The sequence below is a fragment of the Siphateles boraxobius genome, unplaced genomic scaffold (assembly GCF_051911475.1).
Source record: "Siphateles boraxobius isolate OS27281-9 unplaced genomic scaffold, OSU_SipBor_1 66, whole genome shotgun sequence".
NCBI classification, from domain to species: Eukaryota; Metazoa; Chordata; class Actinopteri; order Cypriniformes; family Leuciscidae; genus Siphateles; species Siphateles boraxobius.
In genome coordinates, this window is record NW_027509193.1 from 27,695,526 (window position 1) to 27,716,224 (window position 20,699).

The following is a 20,699-nucleotide window of genomic DNA, read 5'->3' on the forward strand; positions in this document are numbered from 1 at the left end:
AGAGGCTCACTAATGCCCATAAGTTATATACAATAAAATTACCCAACTATGTAAATGGGAGAGAACGCAAAAGCATTGAAACATGTCTATATGACTATGTCCCTTTAAGGGCTCCGTAGAATGCATCATTTCATCACACGGAAACGTTTCACAATTTGTATCACTCCGCTTGTTGTCAGATCTCACAGTGAGCGTCAATGGCCACTGTAATTTTACAAAAACTACTGTTATTGAGTCACATGAGTATCCTTCTAAACTTCATTTAGTGTTCAATTAAATAAAGCAAGTCAGCCATACAGGTTTGGAACGACATGAGGGTGAATAAACAGTGACAGAACTCAAAATAAGATATTGGTGCGCATGCGGAAAAATTAGTTAAGAGCTTCCAGTACGTCATGCACGTACGAGCTGAAGTGTCTTCGCTGCCTCCACAGCTTTCAGTCTCTATAGGATGAGTGAAAGGCCCCAGTGAGGGGAAGTGTATGTTTGCTCTGTTAAATTGGGCTCTATCTCAGAGGCTCCAATTATGCTGGAGCCGGTACAGTGGGAAAGCCGAGCCATCAGAGGAGGAGGCTTCACATCTGCTGGGGCAGAGCAGGCAGAGCTGACGAGAGCATCAGGAACGCTTTAGACAGCACACTCGCGCTCTCTCACTCTCCATCAGCTATTCGCCAGCACATGATCAAAGCTCCCCAGCCACCGCTGTGCATCTTAAGAATGCACATTCATTTTAGGGGCGATGGGAGAGACAAGGCAGGGGGAAGAAAAGAGAGAGTAACAATGACAGGGAAAGACCAGAAGATGATGGACGGAGACAAGGCACAGAGAATAAAATAAAAAGGAGAGTGGGGGTGAAAGAAAGAGAGAGAGAGAGAGATGGAATAAAAAGGTAGAGAGCACACACACAAAAAGTGTTGTAAAGTCAACAAGGTGTTCTGGAAATCCAAAGCATACTTACAGGAATATGAGGTAGTGGCACTCGCCCATTAACTTTGGCACTTTCGTGTATCTCGCGTCGATGCGGTTTACGATACCTATAAGGTGGGACACCATCTCTGTAGGTAAAAAAAATATAACAGGAATTTAATATATACAAAAATACTATATATGAAATCATTGTCTTCTACATAACCCATTTTGACGGTCCAATAGTGGATGGTGGAGTAAAAAAATATATAAAAAAACAATACAAAAACAGATGTCCATTTCCTAACCTGTATGACTTTTTTTCGTGCAAATCAAAAGGATATATTTAGCAGAATGCCTAAGCCAGTGTTCTTATAGTTACGCCTAAAACTATTACAAATCGTTTTCGAAAATTGAAATAAAGCTAAAATTAAATATAAAACTTGTTTCAGTTAGCAGCCAAGGCAACATTTTTCCTTCAGGTTTAAGATGAAGTACTAAAATGACTAAAACAAATATAAAAGCAAAAAAAATTAAAGCTGCAAGCAGCATTTATCGGTGTTCAAGCAGTTAAGCTCAAAAGCATCAAAAGACATTAAGTTTTATGTAGCAAGCATTTAACCACTGACATCATAGATGGAATAGATGTTGTTTTAGCATGATTTACCATGATATACCAATTTACTGTGATTTTTCATGATTTACCATGTTCCAGAATGATTTACCATGAATCTAGCATGATTGACCATAGTTTACCATGATATACCAAGTTCTAGTATGATTCACTATGATTTTCCCTCTTCTAGCAAAAAGCAAATTTGTTAATGATAGTTAAAAATAACTTCACTGTTACTTCATGTTAGCTCAGACGTCTTAATGTATTAGTAAATGCTGAAAATAACAGTGACTGATAATAAATGCTTAGTTTAGAAGCATTTTTACTGTTAACGAACGTACAAAATTAGAAACTTATTGTAAAGTGCAACTGCAAAAACTAATATAAATGACTAAAAATGAAAATATAAAATGTATATAAATACTAAATTAACACTCGTCTGAGCTGCTTTTTTCCACACAGTGTAAGTAAATGGGGACCATGGTTATAAATCTAAATTTCAGTCTTTTTAAAGTGCTTTAGAAAATATGACTTCAGAAGCCTTATGAATTGTACAAAAGACATTCATCTAAAAAAAAATCTCAGTTCCATATATCACAGAAAGTCATACAGGTTTGGAATCACATTAGGGTGGGTAAGCAACGACACTTTTCATTTTTGAACAACCGTAGTATTGTTTGTCTAATCTCCATAATATGTCAGTTTGCAAAGCAGGCATTTGGTGAAAGCTTAATCTGTGTATTTTGTGATGGTAAGTAAACTTGTGATGAAAAATGTGTGCTGCACATCAACTGTGCTTGCTAAATACAAAATGTTACCTCACTAGCATGTGTGACTTGTCAGTTCTACAGGGAACAAAATGGTGCAGTTATATTCGTAACAATAAATATGTGCATACAAGAAAGTCCTTGTGTGAGAACAGACCATTCTGCAAAGCTAAAGTGATTGCAGGTGTTTATGTTTTTGTTGTGGGACTGAAAATGTGAAAGCGTCCTCCTCCTCCCATCTAACTGAATCCCTGGGGCAGTGGCAGCAACCGCTTCAGAGCAGAGCATGTTTGGGGTCCTTCATTGACACATGCACAGGGAGTCTTTAATCCCCCCAGGTCCTGCTGCGGACCCCCCTGCATCTCTGCCTGGCAAACAGCTGATAATGGCCTCTAATCTAGCCCACTTCAGACACATGTTTTTGCCCTGATGTGCCTTTAATGTGTTTTTTTGTATAACATGGATCATTCATGCCATCTCTGAACTTGGCACACTCCCTGTTGCTGCCTCTCCAGTCGAAACTCTCTTGAAAAACAAACATCCAGAACAATAATGTATGTTTCTGCTAAACGACAGTCTGAAAGTGCGGTCAACATTTACCATTTTCCGGCTAATTTTTCGAGGTCAAAATCCAGTTATTTTCATATGACTTGGAATTTCGGGAGAGGGTGAAAGATTTTCCCTTGCAAATTTCAAATTGGTCGTGTGGATTCGTTGCCCTGGGGTGCGTTTCCCAAACAACGATGTAACTCGCTGCTTAACTACCATAGTACGATGCATCATTGGAGAAACTTATTAGCCAGTTACAACTGTTTCCCAAAACCGTAGTAACCGTGTCGTACATCCTCATTTGAACCATGTTGATTAGAACTGTTGTTGATGACGCCTTTCATTCTCTTGACAAACTAATAGACGTAAATGAAATTTTTATATACACTCCTGGGCAAAAAGAAATGGGCTAAGCCCAAAATGGCAAAACACTAAGCTTTTAAGTCTTAACCACACATTATTGATCAGGAAATTTGTAAAATTTAAGCAAATGCACCATTTAAAAAGCCATTGCTGTCACAGAAAACATCAAAGACAGAATTAAGTTTTTGCCAGAATATGAGAAGTTGATGGAGTGATGAATCATAATGAAGCACACGTTGCATTGTGATGCTCCAGAGCGTTGTCTTTGAAAATCTTGTGAGAAATATAATAATAAATGCATCTCTAGGACAGTGAAGCATAGATGAGGAAGTGTTGTGTGGGGAGCATTTTTAGCTGCTGATATTGGTGAGATGCTTCACTGTGAAAAGCCAATTAATGCTTTGGAGTACAGGAGAATATTACAGAATGGCTTTTCTTCCCACAAATGTAGTAATCTAGAGAGGAATGATCAGATGTTATTTTTCAAAAAGACAATGCTCCGGCCTAAATTTCAAAGACAACCAAGAAGTGTCTTGTCAAGTCCATCTGGCTCATGTTTTGGCCTCGTCAGAGTCCAGATTTGAACCCTGTAGTGGATATTTGGTCTCACAAGTTACTTTATCTACAGTATTTGTGTGATTTTGCTCATTTTTTTTGACCAGTGAATTGTGATTAAAATCATTAAGATCATTACAAAATAACTAAATATTTTTCCATTTTTGGCATGGCCCATATTTTTTTTGGCCAGGAGTGTATATACAGAATACACAGCATGTTAGCTTGCTTATAGGGTTGGGCCGATAGACAATGCCATCGTCCATCGCGGAGGCTGACAGACATCACGATGTTGAGCTGTTGATAATGGACCTTTGTCACTAAAATTCTTGCTAAAATTTCACTAATGTGACTGCAGCTTGACAGGGAATGAGAGTTGGCTGCATTACCGAGTTTAAAAGTACACATTTTCGAAAATCTTTACATTGATTACCACTTCTACGTAAATGGAGGGGAAATTTCATATCGCGATATTTTCTCCAGCAGACCACGTCCTCGTGTCAGCTATCTAATTGCATGAAGCCAAAAATATTTTAGTAGCCATGAAATGAGACGACAAATTTGATTACACCTAAGACCAAAGCACTTTTTATTGATTTCCTGGGGCATTTTTCACCTATATACGGACATTTTTAGATGTACGCATCACCTTTTATGTCGAAGTTTAACATTCAAATAAAATTTTATTAGAATAATAACAGTACCACTGTTACCATCTTTGCAGTGCAGAGGTGACACAGACGCATCAGATTCAGAACTGGCATTAATACATTTACACTGCATTTACAATTTTAATATTTTAATATAAAATGATTTCTAATTTTAACTTTTTAATTAAGGGGTACTTTTAATACTAAAACTGCCAGTAGGTGGCGACAAGTCACTGTCTTAAGTGAGTTGAAGGAGTCATTTGATTTGTTCAAACGGCTGATTCATTCGGGAAAGTGTCATTGAATCATTAAATTGGTTTGTACAAAACGCAGATTTCAGTCAAAAAATCATCGGTGTCTGTTGCATGGAGACTTCTACGGTTTCATTTTGAAATTCTCGTCGGCGAAATAAAGGAAAAACAAACAATATTGTTTATAAAATGTAACAATGTTAATTTATATTTCATTTAACTGTTGTATAAAATAAATGTCACATTTGCGATTGTGCACGGAAAACGGCACTCTTGCTCATGTGATATATTTATTTATAATGTTGTTACAATACAAGACAAAAACTAATTTGGGAACATACCTATCACTGCACAAATCACGTAGTGAAAGCACGAGAGACAAATGCGATGTCAGCACGCAGTGACAATATATAATGCACACCCCTACGCACAAAGAATGAACTTACAATTGAACATTACCCATTTTCTTCTCCTCTCCTCCTGTTTCGCATACAGGAGACATACGTTATACATGCTGCCGCGAATGACGCGAATTGTCACGTGAATAAGCAAATCCAAAAAGAAAGAATAATCAAAAAAAATACGCTAATTAGATAGTTTTAATTTGGAAAGCATTTGGATATGTCTAAGTGTTATCTAAAATTTAAGACCTTTCATAAGTAAAAATAAGACTAAAGACTTTATGACCTTAAATTTAAAAAATCTAATTGAAGACTTTTTAAGGATCCGCGGAAACCATTTATGAGCTCTTATTTTCAGGCCTTGTTTGTTTTCAATATTTCATTTCCTGTTCCCTTCTGTAACCTGCTTGAGTAGGGTACAGCGTGAAGGCCATTTCCTTTGTTTTCAGGGAAAGTTAATTTGAAGGAAAACAAGTCAATGCCTTCAAATTACAGCCTGCAGCGCCTCATACCTCCCAATTTGAAGCTCTATAATTAGCATAAGTAATGACATTTAGAAGCTTTCATTGGTGTGGATAATGAGCAGATGGTCCTCCTCAGAGGAGAGCAGATTTGTTTCTGTTCCCAGAGCAGAGCTGGGGGAAAATGGCACTGATTCTGCATGCACGAGACACTGCTCTGAGACCAGCCTCCACTAACCGCTGCCAATGATGTTACATCGAGCTTTGTCTGCGCAATGCGTGCATCTTCCGTTCAATGGCCGAAATATCTGATGCTTCTGCCGAACTGGCTGCAAGTTTCTTGAAGGAAAATCCTGCTAAATTGACTCGGGATGGCGTGGTGAAATTGAATCGCTCTAAGCTCTCGGATGGAATGTTCCGCCAGCTTGCGGTGGTGAGAATGGATCTGTGTGTATTTGTGTGTCTATAGTTGTGTACGTACACACTGCTGTCGGTCAGAGAGAGAGTTTCTGCATCACTGGACATGCTCTGCTGCTCGCTGTCATTGGCACTGGTGGCAGGAGCCAGCGCATAGCCGGTGTTCACGTAGTACGGATTGACTGGCTCCCTCCATGACGCGTGTCTGTTGATGAGAAATGGGACAGAGGAGATTCTGGTTAAACACGTGATGAAGAAAACAATACTGGTCATTTCAGTGAAACAACACATTCCATTCATTCATTTCTAAGTATCAGACATAACGGCATATGAGGGATGCTCAGCTGATTGTAATCAGTGGATAATCACTATCTACAGTGATGTGAATAAGTTAGGACACCCATGCTAAAGTTGCCTAAAAAGAGGGGGGAAAAAATTATCTTTTGGAAATTGATCTTAATGCCTTAATTAAAAAAATGAGGAAAATCCAACCTTTAAGGACACCAATTTTCTTTGTGAATGAATAATGTATCATAAATAAATAAATGTTCTTCCTTAAAATACAGGTTGCATAAGTCAGCACACCCCTATGTTAAATTCCCATAGAGGCAGGCAGATTTTTATTTTTAAAGGCCAGTTACTTCATGGATCCAGAATAATATGCATCCTGATAAAGTTCCCTTGGCCTTTTGAATTAAAATATCCCCACATCATCACACACCCTTCACCATACCTAGAGATTGGCATGGTTTGATTTCAGTTAGCCTAATAGCTGGTTTGATTTGCATGAAAGTGCCCCATGCCAATCTCTAGGTATGGTGAAGGGTAGGCTATGTGATGATGTGGGTCTATTTTATTTGGTCTATTTTATTTCCAAAGGCCAAGGGAACTTTAGCAGGATGCTTATTATCCTGGATCCATGAAATAACTGGCCTTTAAAAATCAAAATCTGCCTGACTCTATGGGAATTTAACATAGGGGTGTCCTGACTTATGCAACCTTTATTTTAAGGAAGTACATTTATTTGATACATTATTCATAAACAAAGAAAATTGGTGTCCTTAAGGTTGGATTTTCCATAATTTTTCTAATTAAGGCATTAAGATGGCCAATTTCCAAAAGATGATTTTTTATTCCTCTTTTTAGGCAACTTTAGCATGGGTGTCCTAACTTATTCACATCACTGTATGGCTTGATTGTTGGTTTCTTAACTTGACCAGTAAGATCACATTTCAGTAATGCAATAAACACCAGCCTGTTTTAAGAATTCAGTATCACCTTTCAGGGGCAACAAATAACAGAGGTAGCCTAATAATATTACCATCAACATCAACCAAATGAAAAGGCAAGGAATGCAAATTCAATTTACAATCTTTAGACATTCAATAAAATTGAGAAAATATAATACAAGTAATGAATAAATTATTAAATGACAACAATGAAAAAGTTACTGTCAATCATGAACGCAATGAATAATATATAAATACAGAAAGCTCACACAAGTGCTACACCAATGAGTTATCAATTTAATTATTTCCTCATAGGCCCGTGTATGCTAATATGGATATTTCGAGTGGGCTTATTTGTTCTTTTTAGGCCTTTTAAAAAACAAAATTAATATCAGCCGATATTTGGCATATTTTAAATATCGACATCAGCCAATAATCTTCTCTGTTTGGCAGATGTATCGGAAGCGGGACTTTTATTTTGACAACGCTGAGAACGCCAGGACTCCAATTTTCAGTCTTCATTAGTTATGACCCGTTTTGTCCAATTAGTTATGAAACAGTTTTGTCTAATAGACATGATAGATAGAACTGTTAAACAAAGAAAGTAAACCATATACAAAAAGGTGTTTTAGCGTTTGCTTTTATATTATTAGTAGCCTTACAGAAAGGCAAACATTATAATACCTTCACCGTCAGCATTCAACAAGTACGCATTTATTTCATTTAAACAAATCCTTAAATATGTAATTAACATTTCATTTCACAAACCTTGTAGATTAAGTCGAATAAGAACAAACAAATGTGTCAGCTGTAAAAACCTGATGGGAGCATCCTTACGTCATACAATTATAATTACATACAAAAATGTCTTAGGCAAAATGTTCATAAAAGACAGCACCGTGCCCTACCAGATCGGTCTTATTCTTGAAGATAAAATCCTTTAACAAAAGGACTTGCCTTCTATTAATCATAGCAAACAGCTAATCAAGAGTTTCATCATCTAATTAACCATAAACATTTTCAAAATTAAGTTTCAGCTGGGTGGAGGCAACATGCAGACAATCAAATTCTCAGAAAACCAAATTATCTTGGAATTACTTAAAGTTGACAAAGAAGAATAACATGCCACACAGTTGAGGACACCATCTTGTCATGCGAAAACTGCAGCATGAATAGGTGTAACCTATTATAATGCTCTTAAAATATTTCCTGGTTAATGCATGTTCTCTATAGCTACAGGGTTCCTGCACATTTTCCATTTCAAAATTCCATACTTTTCCAGACTTAAATTTTCCAAACCTCTCTGTAGATTTTTCAGACTACATTTCCTCACAGAATTACCTTTTTAAAGAACAATTCATAAACAGTTACTTACATAATTGCCAATTTTTTGTTTTTGACATCACAATTTGTAACAGAATCAGCTTTGTAGTTGTAGTAAATATGACTCGAGCTATAATCCTCCTCTTCTGAAATGGTCACATTTATGCATTTTGGCAGATCTGTGCTGCAAACTGTGTAAACTAAATTTTATTAAAGGTTGCATTGGTCTGGGGCCACCACCACATTGCCCAACTGATAAAAGCTACCATTTTTGTTGCATATAAGAAACAGCAAATGCCAAACGAAAGGAAAGCAGAACAAAACCACGCTGCTGATTCGAGCTATGCAGCGCAGACCGCTTATCTCGCAAATTCTGTTATACACCAAGGATATCAGATCAAATAGCACTGACATGAAAATCAGGAGAAACATTGTGCCATGAATTAACAAGTTACAAAAGGCTTTTCAATCCACAAGTCACCAATTTTCACCATGGTTTTAATGCAGTAACGCTAACTGTAACTATGGTATTGTGGCAGAAAGTCGAATGTTTTTACATTATACATCTCAGGCTACGAACATTTTTTTTGAGAATGACATTCAAGCACTTTAAGAATTTCAAGAGCTTCACATTTTTTCCAACATTTCAAAGCTCTAAATTCAATTTAAGTTCTATTATTCAATTTAAATTTTATTTTTAATATGATGACCAAAATCATTATTCAACCTTCAAAGATTGTCCTCAAATTAGAAGTTAAGATGTATTTCAAAAATAAAAAAGACATGAAATTACCACTATAGCCAGTATTGTTTTAAATAGATTGAAATAAGATTGGAATCACTTCAAAAAGGAAAATACAGTTAAGTGCAACATGTGCAGTGCAAGCCCTGTCATATAGGCAACATACAATTATAATGAGAGTACTACTGTAAAAGAATGGTGTGTATTGTTTGTACCTTCATGACTAGCATAGTCAAGTTCACTTGTGCATTCACAGCCTTTTGTGCAATTGTAAGTTGTAATGTTCATTTTGTGATACACGATTTCTTATATAGGATGCATTCGGTTAAGTTAATTAACGTGGTAATAAAGCACTTCAGTTTACCGGTGATCGTGTAGTTTCAGCTAGGGCTGGGTGATATGGCCAAAAAAAATTAGCACAATTTTTTTTTTATACCAGTCGATATTGATAATTATCACGATAAATGTCAAATCTTTATTTCAAGTTTAAAGGCAGATTTTTGCTCCTAAGTGAAAGTTGTAGAAACCAGAGCGTTAATTGTGGTTTTAAACTCTTTATTGTCAGAACATATGACAAACACTTGCCAAACAGGTGAACATTTCACAAATTTGAGGTAAAACATTCAAACATTTGTAATTTTTCCTTAACAAAATAAATATCTGAATAGGAAAATATATTTCTTAGTTTCTGCATGTGCTAATGGGGGATATTGTTTTTGTTGCCTGACTTTGATGGCACGTATCTTCAGCACAGTTTGCAGTGCAGGCTGCAATATTAATATTACATGTTTTGTCTCGAAATGAATTTGACAGTGAGTTGACAGTAAATCTGCATCCTAACTCAAGCTAATACTACTATGTTTTGTTCATTAACAAGAACAGTAACATCTGTTAAAAATAACCATTTGTATTTGTTAAAATGTAATATTCTGACTGTTTGAGTTATTAAAATTAACCATTGGTCATCCAGTATCATGCATTTAGATCATTATAACCACAGATAAAGCCAGGCATTACCTATAGCACCTCACTATCATGGCAAAATGTAACAATGGTTTCTATGGTATTTGTATGAAAAACAGTAGCCTAAATACGTTATTAAATACTGTAATTATATTCCATTAGTCATTTAATACATTGGGTACATTAATAATATAATACAATTCAATATGTATATCCCACATTTCATGGTGCAGTTAATATTACTAGGCTAACGTTACACTAAATCCATGGTAAACGGATTCAGTATCAATTCAGATTCTGACCTTATCGTTTCACACAGTGTTTCTCCTGTTTGTCAGCGCTGTTTCATCTGCCTTTAAACTGGTTTAAATCACTGAGACAATTTGTGTTCTTCACTGAATTCAAGCGCTTCTCACTGGATCTCGTGAGCGAGAGGACCAGAGTAAGCGGAGCTCGCGCTGCGCTGCCATTTGGACTTTGAGCCGAGCGGAAATGGTCCGTGTGGCGCGCGGTTCAAATGAGTTTCGTTCCGCTTTCGGCGCATAAACATTATCGAACTCTTGATATTGTTTTATTGAGAAAAATTATATCGCGATAATTATCGTTTTATCGCCCAGCCCTAGTTTTAGCGCATGCAGCTCAGACAGCAATGCAAGACATTAATAAAGTTAGGACTGTCATATACATCACAACATTCTCAAATAATGACTTTGTTAGTGCAGAAACTATTTTTTAAAAAGGAGGAGTTCACTTTTGTACACATCAAGAGTTCTGATGTCCACAAAGCACTCAAAGCGCTTGATATAAATAAATCACCAGGCCCTGATTGTGTGGAAACTATCTATTTGAAAATGGCAGCTGATATTATTTCAACCCCATTAACTTATCTTTTTAATCTTTCAATAGATACTGGTGTTATTCTGGAAATCAGCTTTTGTTGTTCCCCTATTAAAAGGGGGAGACCCTACTATACTAGATAATTATAGACCAATCTCAAAGCTTTGTGTTCTATCAAAAATTTTAGAAAGTTTTATTAGTGATCAAGTGACTTGTTATCTAAATGTACACAAAGTTCTATCTAGTAATCAATCTGGGTTTCGCAATACACAGTACCACAACAGCCGTTTTGAAAGTTGTAAATGACATTGTGGGATCAGTTGATAAAGGTGATTGTTGCGTTTCCCTTTTTATTGATTTATCTAAGGCTTTCGACACAGTGGATCATGAGATATTGCTGCATAGATTAAGGAGTGTTGGCTTATCAAATCATGTTATTCTCTGGTTTAAAAATTATTTAAGTAATAGAACTCAATACGTCAGGCTGAGGGTAAAAATTCAAGACTATTGGAGATTGTTAAAGGTGTTCCTCAAGGATCCGTGTTGGGGCCTCTTTTATTCACTATCTACATTAACAGTATTGATCAAGACAAACAAGATGTTAATTTTCACTTTTACGCAGATGATACGGTTATGTATTGTGGTGCATCTTCGAAACAGCAAGCCTTGCTTAAACTTCAAGCGGCTTTTGATGTTATTCAGTCTTGGCTTCATACACTAAAACTTGTCCTGAATGTAGATAAAACTAAAATCATGTTATTCTCTAGCTCGAAAAAGGCGATAGACAATTTTACTCCTCTCCAGACTTCGCAAGGTGATGTGATTGAGTTAGTGAAAGAATATAAATATCTTGGCATCACTATCGATGATAAATTATCTTTTGGGTCTCACATAACTAATTTAAAGAAAAAATTAAAAATAAAGCTTGGGTTTTATTTTAGAAACAAGCACTGTTTTTCATTTAATGTGAGAAAGAGGTTAGTTTCTGCTACTTTCTTGCCCGTACTCGACTATGGTGATGTGGTGTATCAATTTGCTTCCTCTCAACTTCTTTCTTCTTTGGTTGCTGTTTATCACAGCGCTTTAAGATTTATTACAGATTGTAAACCTTTAACTCATCATTGTATATTGTATAATAGAGTATCCTGGTCATCTTTGTCTATTAGAAGGAAAATTCATTTTTATCTAATTTATAAAACTATTCTGGGGTTGTTGCCTTTGTATCTAGGTTGCCTAATTCAAAAGAAAAGTGTTGGGAAATATTCCCTTCGGTCTGATAATCGTTTTACTTTCTCTGTTCCATCTGTGAGAACTGAACTGGGAAAAAGGGCCTTTATGTACGCAGCTCCATTTGAATGGAATTTACTCCAAACAAAATTGAAATTACAAACTCTGGTGCCTTTGGAACATTTTAAATCTGTTATTCAGTCACTCGAAGAAGACTCATTGATTTGAAATTGTTTTTAAGTGTTTTAATTTGTTATTTGTTGTTTCAATTTGTAAGTTGTGACTGTAACTGCTGTCCATTCTTGGCCAGGACTCTCCTGTGAAAGAGATTTTTAATCTCAGAGAGATTTTCCTGGTTAAATAAAGGTAAAAAAAAAAAAAAACATTATAATGAGAGCACTATTGTAATAAAACGCTGTGAATTATTTGGGTTTAGTTATCACGTTTTAGCGTGTTGTTGCGCGAAGAGCGCATCCATCGCAGGACATACACATTCTGACTAGCACGTAACTTCAAGTTCAATTGTGCATTAGGAATGCTAACCGATGACTAGGGATGCTCCGATTGATCGGACGATATTGGCTAAAAATAGATTGAACGGCGAACCCCAAAAGCGCCGATCAAAAAAGCCGATAACGTGACGTAAATTACTCGCGCGGCTTTGTTTTTTTTATTTGATCTGACGTAGTTGGTTCCTCAACTACATCAGATTCAGATTATTTTATTTAATGCCATGTCAGCATTCAAAGCTATTTTCATGGCAAAAATTCAATTATAAAAATAAGAATATCATATAAATACAATAAAACAAAACTAATATAAACAAGAAGTCATTTTATACAATATATATTTTTAAGTGAACATATGATAAAAAATCCAAAACCTTTTCAGGCATAATCTCATTAAATATGTCCTTTAATGAAGTAACTTCATAAAAGAGCATTCTGCTCAACTACATCAGACGTTCATAATAATAACAGGAAAAAAACTTGCCATAGTTTTGTCCTTTTATCAGTAGCCAGTTTTGGTGTAACAAGTTGTACATTTTGTTGCCAATTAGTAAATGTAGTGGGTGTATTAATAGGCTACAATTTCCAAATATGCCTAAGTGTAACTTGATCCCCTCCCATTAGGCTGATCTGATGTGTGTTGGTCTGCCTGACCCCTCTTTGTTTGGAATAATTTAATGTTACTCTGCCTTATTTGGGAAAGCTGGCCTACAGTAGCCTTAAGACATCTCATTTTCTAAATACAATTAAATAAACACATTTCTACAAATGGAGCAAACTCTGCTAGATTATAGATAAAAGATTCCCATTCCCCTGCCATTCTGTGATCGGCAATCCGCAGATCATGATTTTGGTGATCGGTGATCGGCCCCAAAAATGCTGATCGGAGCATCTCTACCGATGACCGTTTGACCGATGGTTGACCGTATCAACGTTAACCGAACAAAGTTGTCGGTAGTCGGTTAAAAAAAAAAAGTGATCTCTAAATTAGGCTATTATAGACAGTGGACTAAATGCTACTACAGTTAGCCATCTCATTCCAATATATTTTTGTGTGAAGTGAACAAATCCCTCACCCTCAATTTCTCATAACTCGCCTGTTTGTACTTTAACAAACCAATAAAAACATTTGTCGCGGTCACAGCGTTTGGGTTCGCGCGCTCACAAGGTTTGCGAAAAGTAAAGGCTACAAGATGAAGCGTGCAAAGAAAAGTAGTGTGTGGGACCATTTCGACAAAAAGAATGACACAGACGTAAGTTGCAACTTGTGTGATACAGTGCTTAAATACAGTAGGCCTACATTATCTATGATGTATCACCTGAAAACGCGACTTGTTCTGTCCATTATTAGAAGGCACAAAGTGAGTTAGACCTGCCTTGGCCGGTGCATCTTTTACGCATTCTGAAGGTGCCTGTTTTATCCATTGGTTTTATCGTGTTGCAGTCTATTAGGCAACATTCCACATAAGATGGCTTAGATTTGGAAATAGTACATTACATCTACATGTCAGTGGTTACAGATAAGGTGATGATGATCATCATCTTTCTTTATTATTGTTAGCACTAACGTTACCTCCAACTAAAGTGGCGTCTCTTCGGAGCTGTCATTTTCTTAAATGAGCCGCGGCAATGTTTCAAATGAGCTTCTACCGCTAGACTAACGCCTTTATTTTCAACGCGATCACCTTACCAAACCAAACCATTTCGAAACTAAGGAGCCATTTGTCCTCCGATTACATACAAGCTCCTCTGCGTCGCGTACTTTGCGGGATTGTTTCGCACTGTAGGGAATTTTAAAAAAGTGAAGTGAGTGGAAGGGCGGACCCGGGGCAGTGTATGTGTGAGCGGGAGGCAGAGAGAGATGTGACAGAGTTGCGAAATTGCAGGCGCGGCTCAAAATGGCTGTTATTTCAAATAGCGTAGCATATTTCAAACTAATCTGTTAACCGGTTTCAACCGGCTAATGAGGCTCGGTGGTCGGTCAAGAAAATTTTTAGTTTTCACCATCCCTGTTTAATGCGCATCATTTTGTGCAGATATTAGTTGTAATATTATGTTTATGTTAAATATCTGATTAATCTCATATAGGATGCATTTCGCTGAGATAGGCTGTGTTCACACTTGTGTTAATTGGGTTAACAGCCCTAATTTATTTCATATAAAAATCACAGCATTTTTCTAGGGGTGGGAAATATTGACAAAAATGACAAAAATATTGACTCGATATTTTTTTCCAATATCTCAATATCAATATTCAGACGATATTTTTGCAATCCTTCAAAGAAATGTGTGCAAACTGGCAAAGAAGGTCCAGTTGGTCTTTTGACTTGCTGCATTTGACCTATTATTGTATAGAATTACTAGTACATAAAGATATGAGACATTATTGATTTAAAGACTCCTAAACTTTTTAAAATATTAAAATATTATTCAATAAAGTCTTTATTGTTCTTTTATATTTTTAATAGGGGTGTAACGGTTCACAAAATTCACGGTTCGGTTTGATACGATACAGAGTGACACGGTTCGGTACGTTTTCGATACAGCAAAAATAAAGAAATGCCATAGAAATTTCCTATTTATTAAAATACATATATATATATATTTTTTTTTTAAATAAGTGTGAGTTTTCCTGCCTCTTGACACTTTTAGTTTTATAAATGGGGGTAATCTTTGAAGGATTAAATAATGTTTTTGTCATCACATTAAAAAATAACATTTAAATAACATATAACATTTGAGTTCTGAAGTGCTGGAAAAAGATGTGTGACGTACTTGAAAGCATTTTAATATTCCTGCCAAACTTCCATGGTTACAAGTTAGTGTGTTACTACCTTTTACAGTCTATGGTTACCACATTAAATCCATGGTGAATGATCTGTGGACTTAAAACCTATAACTAGTTAATTCATGGAACGATGTTTCTCCAGGTTTCCACGTCAGTGCTGTTTGTAGGGCTGTAGTCAACCAAAGAAATCCTTAGTCGACCAAAGTCTTGTCCTGATCAACGATTAGTCGACAAAAAAAAAAAAAAAGACGCAATGTTTTGATTGAACATTTTTTTAACAATTGTCATAGAGCATTTATAAAACAACAACGAAAGAACATCAAAAATACATAAAACTATAATAATAAAACAAATCTTTGAAAAATCTTTTTTTTTTACTGCAAAAAGTGAGGAGCACTGTCCTAGGTCTATAGTAACAGTCACAATCGCGCACCTGACCATACCACACGCTACAAAAAAAATATAACTGCTATCTGACACAATGAAAAATCCTAACAAAAGCTCTCGTTTATACAGGCTGTATATTCTTCTTTACTTTCAAAGCTATGGGTTAACTTTTGTCCAGCCGATCTAGGAGTTTTAAAACAAACACACACAAAAAAACCCAAAGAGCCTAAAAAACGATCCTAATAATAATAGGCTGTATTGTAGGACTGCATATAGGTTTATTTTCGTTTTGTTACATTCTTTAGGCTATTTTCTTTAGGCTATTTCCTTACTGAGCACGAAGCAGCAGCGCAGCCAGCCACAGGTGCGAACCGAGTGTTCTATGTGTGTGCGCTAAACTGTGGCGCTGTTACAAAATAGCCTAAATTTAAAGTTGGGGATAAACCATAGGCTAATTATATTTAGAATACAGTAATATATAACTGCTTATAAAGGAATAAATATCAAGGAGTAAATCATTGAAAATTTCTTTCTATTGGTAAAAAAAAAAAATGCTACTGGTCGACCAATAAGAATGTCAGCATTGACCGATTAGTCGACTAAAGTTGACAGCCCTAGCTGTTTGATCAGTTAATAACAGAGAAATATACGCTTCTCACTAGATCTCGCAGCGATGTTATTAAGTGGCGAATTCAAATGCTTTGTTTACTGGATCTCTTATGTAGTAACGGTGTCGCTTAATCAAGATCGGCTCGCGCTGCACTGACATTCGTCCGAACTTATAAACGGTCCGTGAAGCACAAAATAATGAGTTTCGTTCCGCTTTCATTACATTTGCCATTTGATGTTGCACAACGTTGTGGTGTTCGATCCAGCGCGGATTTTGGTCGGCAGGAAAAATAGTTCAACCACCGGAATGGTTAGATTTGTAATGTGTACCCAACCGATCTCTTGGGAAAATGTATTCCATCTTTTGGACTCATTATACAAAGCAATTTCCTAATGATACAATCACGAAGCTCGCCACTTGAGGACACCACAGACATTTAAGTTTAACATTTAACTTTAGACATAATTTTTCCGCAAAGAACCCATATTTTGCCTTTTCTAGCAGCTATTTTATTAATCGTACATCGGCTTTACTCTTTACGATTTTGGATTGTTGCTTCTTACCTAAGAAACGTCATAACAGACAGGTAAGAACTTCGTAGTTGTATATTGCAAATTAGTAGCAGCTTACTGTGTACAAAATCACGATCTTTCCTCAATTGCACGAAACAAAAACATAAAATACAGTCAAACAAACCCCTTCAGTATTAAAATCGCTGCATATAATTGTTTCGAAGGTTATAGTGTGTGTTATTGGTTTTCTCTTTAACTTCCTTCAGCTGTTTTCGTGTTTTGGGGGTAGGATTGTACAAATTATGAAATATTCGATATCCCAATTTTGCATATCGTCCAGACAAAAATTTGGATATCTTCTAAACGATATATCGCCCACCTCTACATTTTGCGTCATATAATCGAATAGACTTGACATCGCGATTAATCATGCAGCAATAATTGGGAGTGTCATATAAATAACATTATAATGAGAATACTATTGTTATAAAACACTGTGAATTTGTTGGGTTTAGTTACCGTGTTCAACAAGTTGTTACATGAGGAGCGCATCCAACACAGAGATTAGTATCAGGATTTTTGGGTCCGATCACAGATTACTGGAAGCAGGTTTGGCCGATACCGATCACCGAAATAAATAATAGGCCACCTAGAGTTGTCAAAAGTGCCGACTTCTGTACTGAAATTTTAAAAATGTGACGATACCAGCATTTCCTCTCTAGCATTTTGAGCGCTGTTGAACAGATTCTTAAATACTTCTGATTGGTCCTTGTTTTAACAAGCTCAACATATGTCTGTGCTTGGCTACAATGATCAACACTTCAAAAGCATGTTTTCTTTGACACTCTTTATCGAGTGCTTATACTAGGGATGGGCATGATTAATCGACGATCGATTATTGATCATTAAGAATTTCGTCGATAACGTTAATTTGTTATCGATTATCATTAAACTAATGCTGCTGCGTTGCGTAGTGTGAGTGGAAAGTGAACGTGTTCCCCGGGCTGGTCAAGTTAGCGCGGAGGTACCTGTGCATCCCGGCAACGTCAGTCCCCTCAGACCGGGTGTTTTCAGCGGCTGGACTGAAGCCTTGTTTACACTCGACGCGTCCGCACGAGCGCGAAGGTGAGCGCGGCAAAAATGACGTCATTGCGGTATTCGGTGTTTCACAGGCGAGCGCGTCGAGTATAAACGCCTCGTCTGTTTGGGGAGGTGCGCGCGCAGTCTGTGGAGACTCGCGCTGCAGAGCCAGGCGAAAGTGTAAACGAGGCTTGACGGTCAGGTTGCGGTCGCGTCTGACCTCAGATCATGTCATCAACATGCTTATCTTTCTCAACAAAAATCAGTAGACTGGTGTAGAAGTTGTATGTGAGTTACTAGTTATTTTTTATGAGGCTTTGTTAAGTAGCCTAGCCGAATTTATTGTTACAGTAGGTAGGCTAATCTTTCTCTCTCTCTTTCTCGACTCCGTTCTTGGATAGTTCTGAGTTACATTTTGACAAAACCTGTCAGATCTAAGTATTATTATGTTTTTGGTTAAGTTATTGTTTAACATGATTTTTTTTATTATTTTGGAACAAACGAGGGTCTCTGTTTAAGAACGCCAACTCGCAGCTGCAGGTTCCGTTGCTTTCGAGCACCGCAGCGCATATATCTTCAAGTTTAGCCTAACCGAACGTCCAGTTTTACTGCCACAAGTTGATCATCTTGTAATAAAGATCCAATCGAGGAAAAACGCGCTGTATTTTTGTATTTTCATTGCATTTTTAATTTATAAAAAGTATATAATATAAAAATAAATAATGGATTTGAATATAAAAATATTAATGATTAATCGATAGTCGATCGTTAATTCTCCCGACGATCGACTAAGAAAATTTAATCGAATGCCCATCCCTAGCTTATACAGATACACACTGGAGCATTTGATAGCGGCGTCTATCAGCCAGTGGACACGCACCATTATAAATGCCTGTGTGCATTTTACTTTCGCTTTTGAATTAGCGCCAATTCAGGGGCGGCAGTTGCTTGATTGGTAGGTTCATTATTCTTAATGAAAAACACAACAAAACAGTACAATGACAAACTCGCTTTTGCGTCATATGATCGGACTTCATGGAGACCACCGATCAAACCATATAAAGCTATTTTCGGCCAATAAAAATCAGAGCATGACCTTAGTTTTATTAATTCAATTGATTAAACACAGTTTTTGATTATTAAAATGATTGAAAATTAGAACTACCATTAAAATGGAATGCAGAAAAACTAAGAAGTGTAAAATAATAAAATGGAATTGAGGGGGGGGGGGGGGTATGGGGGAGTTAATGACTTCATAGGTCCCTTTTTCAATAGTTTTAATTAGCCTAATATTATTTAATGGTTCTTTTTATTACTGCCTGTTTACTCAAACAATGTTTATTGGATTAAGAAAAACCTGGCTATGCACCATTGTTTCATTTATTTTTTTTAATATTAATATTTAATTTAAAAAATAAACAAGCGTTTTCAAAAGCACATTACTTTTTGCAGACGTATTGAAAATGTCATTCATAAGAATATAAAATTCTATTCCCTTACATTATTTTAATAGTAATGACAGCATTCTCTGCTCAGACTGAATTTCCCCAGCTAACATACAACATGCCAACCGAGGAATGAATCCAAGATGGCCAATATGAGCATGACAGAGATGATGTAAATAACAGCAATGTAAAAATGTAGTCAACCATTACGGATTCTTGGAAGAACAGGTATGACAGAAATTAAAACGCTCCTCTAATTATTCATTACTGCCCACATGTAATTTTAAAGCAACCACAAAAAGACCAGGATGTGTTTTGAATTGTACCAGACAATATTATATCAGAATATGCCATTCTCACTGTTTATATAAGAGTGATACAAGGTTTGTTTATTGTGTGGCACTTGGGAACAGCTAGGCACCGCTTGAACCTTTCACAAAACTAGACAGAAACATCTCTTTATGACCAGCCTAAGCAGAGGGGCAGAAAGAAACAGACAGAGGCAGTCAGAACAGGAAAATGGAGTATATGAGAGGGGAGGGGTACAAGAGGGAGAGAGAGAGAGAAAAAGAGAGAGAGAGAGAGAGAGAGAGAGAGAGAGAGAGAGAGAGAGAGAGAGAGAGAGAGAGAGAGAGAAAAAGAGAGAGAGAGAGAAAAAGAGAGAGAGAGAGAAAGAGAGAGAGAGAGAGAGAGAGAGAGAGAGAGAGAGAGAGAGAGAGAGAGAGAGAGAGAGAGAGAGAGAGAGAGAGAGAGAGACCCAGGCTCTCTGCAGTCTCCAGTGATTATCCCTTGCTCTCAACCCATTCACAGTCTTCTAATGATTCAAGCAGCAGCAATGTCAATATTCACCGTATAAGAGATACCCAGAAGCCTTCAGAGACGATCCCGAGCCTTCAGCAGCTCTCTCCACATGCCCAGCATTCCCCATTCCATTTGATTCTCCACAAAACAAAGGCTCTAAAACAGGCAGGGGGCATTTGGAATCTCTGTATTATTACTGCGATTCAAAACGAATCGATCTGCTTTCTCTTCCCCTCAATAACATACACATGCCAACATCCAACTGAGCAAACATTAATTACTGTGACATCTCCTACAAAGAAAAAGCAAG

The 20,699-nt window shown here is 36.7% G+C and overlaps 1 protein-coding gene across 8 annotated transcripts in view; it reads right to left on the reverse strand.

Annotated features, from left to right (window-relative positions):
- axin1 (axin 1) overlaps positions 1 to 20,699 on the reverse strand; it is a 44,483-nt gene that overhangs the window by 13,279 nt on the left and 10,505 nt on the right. For all 8 annotated transcript variants that reach the window (XM_077213367.1, XM_077213364.1, XM_077213371.1 and 5 more), the window contains exons 3-4: positions 6,001 to 6,141; positions 959 to 1,055 (exon numbers count right to left, since the gene is read on the reverse strand). In XM_077213367.1, the coding sequence (XP_077069482.1) occupies positions 959 to 1,055; positions 6,001 to 6,141 (238 nt within the window). The remainder of the gene's footprint in view (positions 1 to 958; positions 1,056 to 6,000; positions 6,142 to 20,699) is intronic.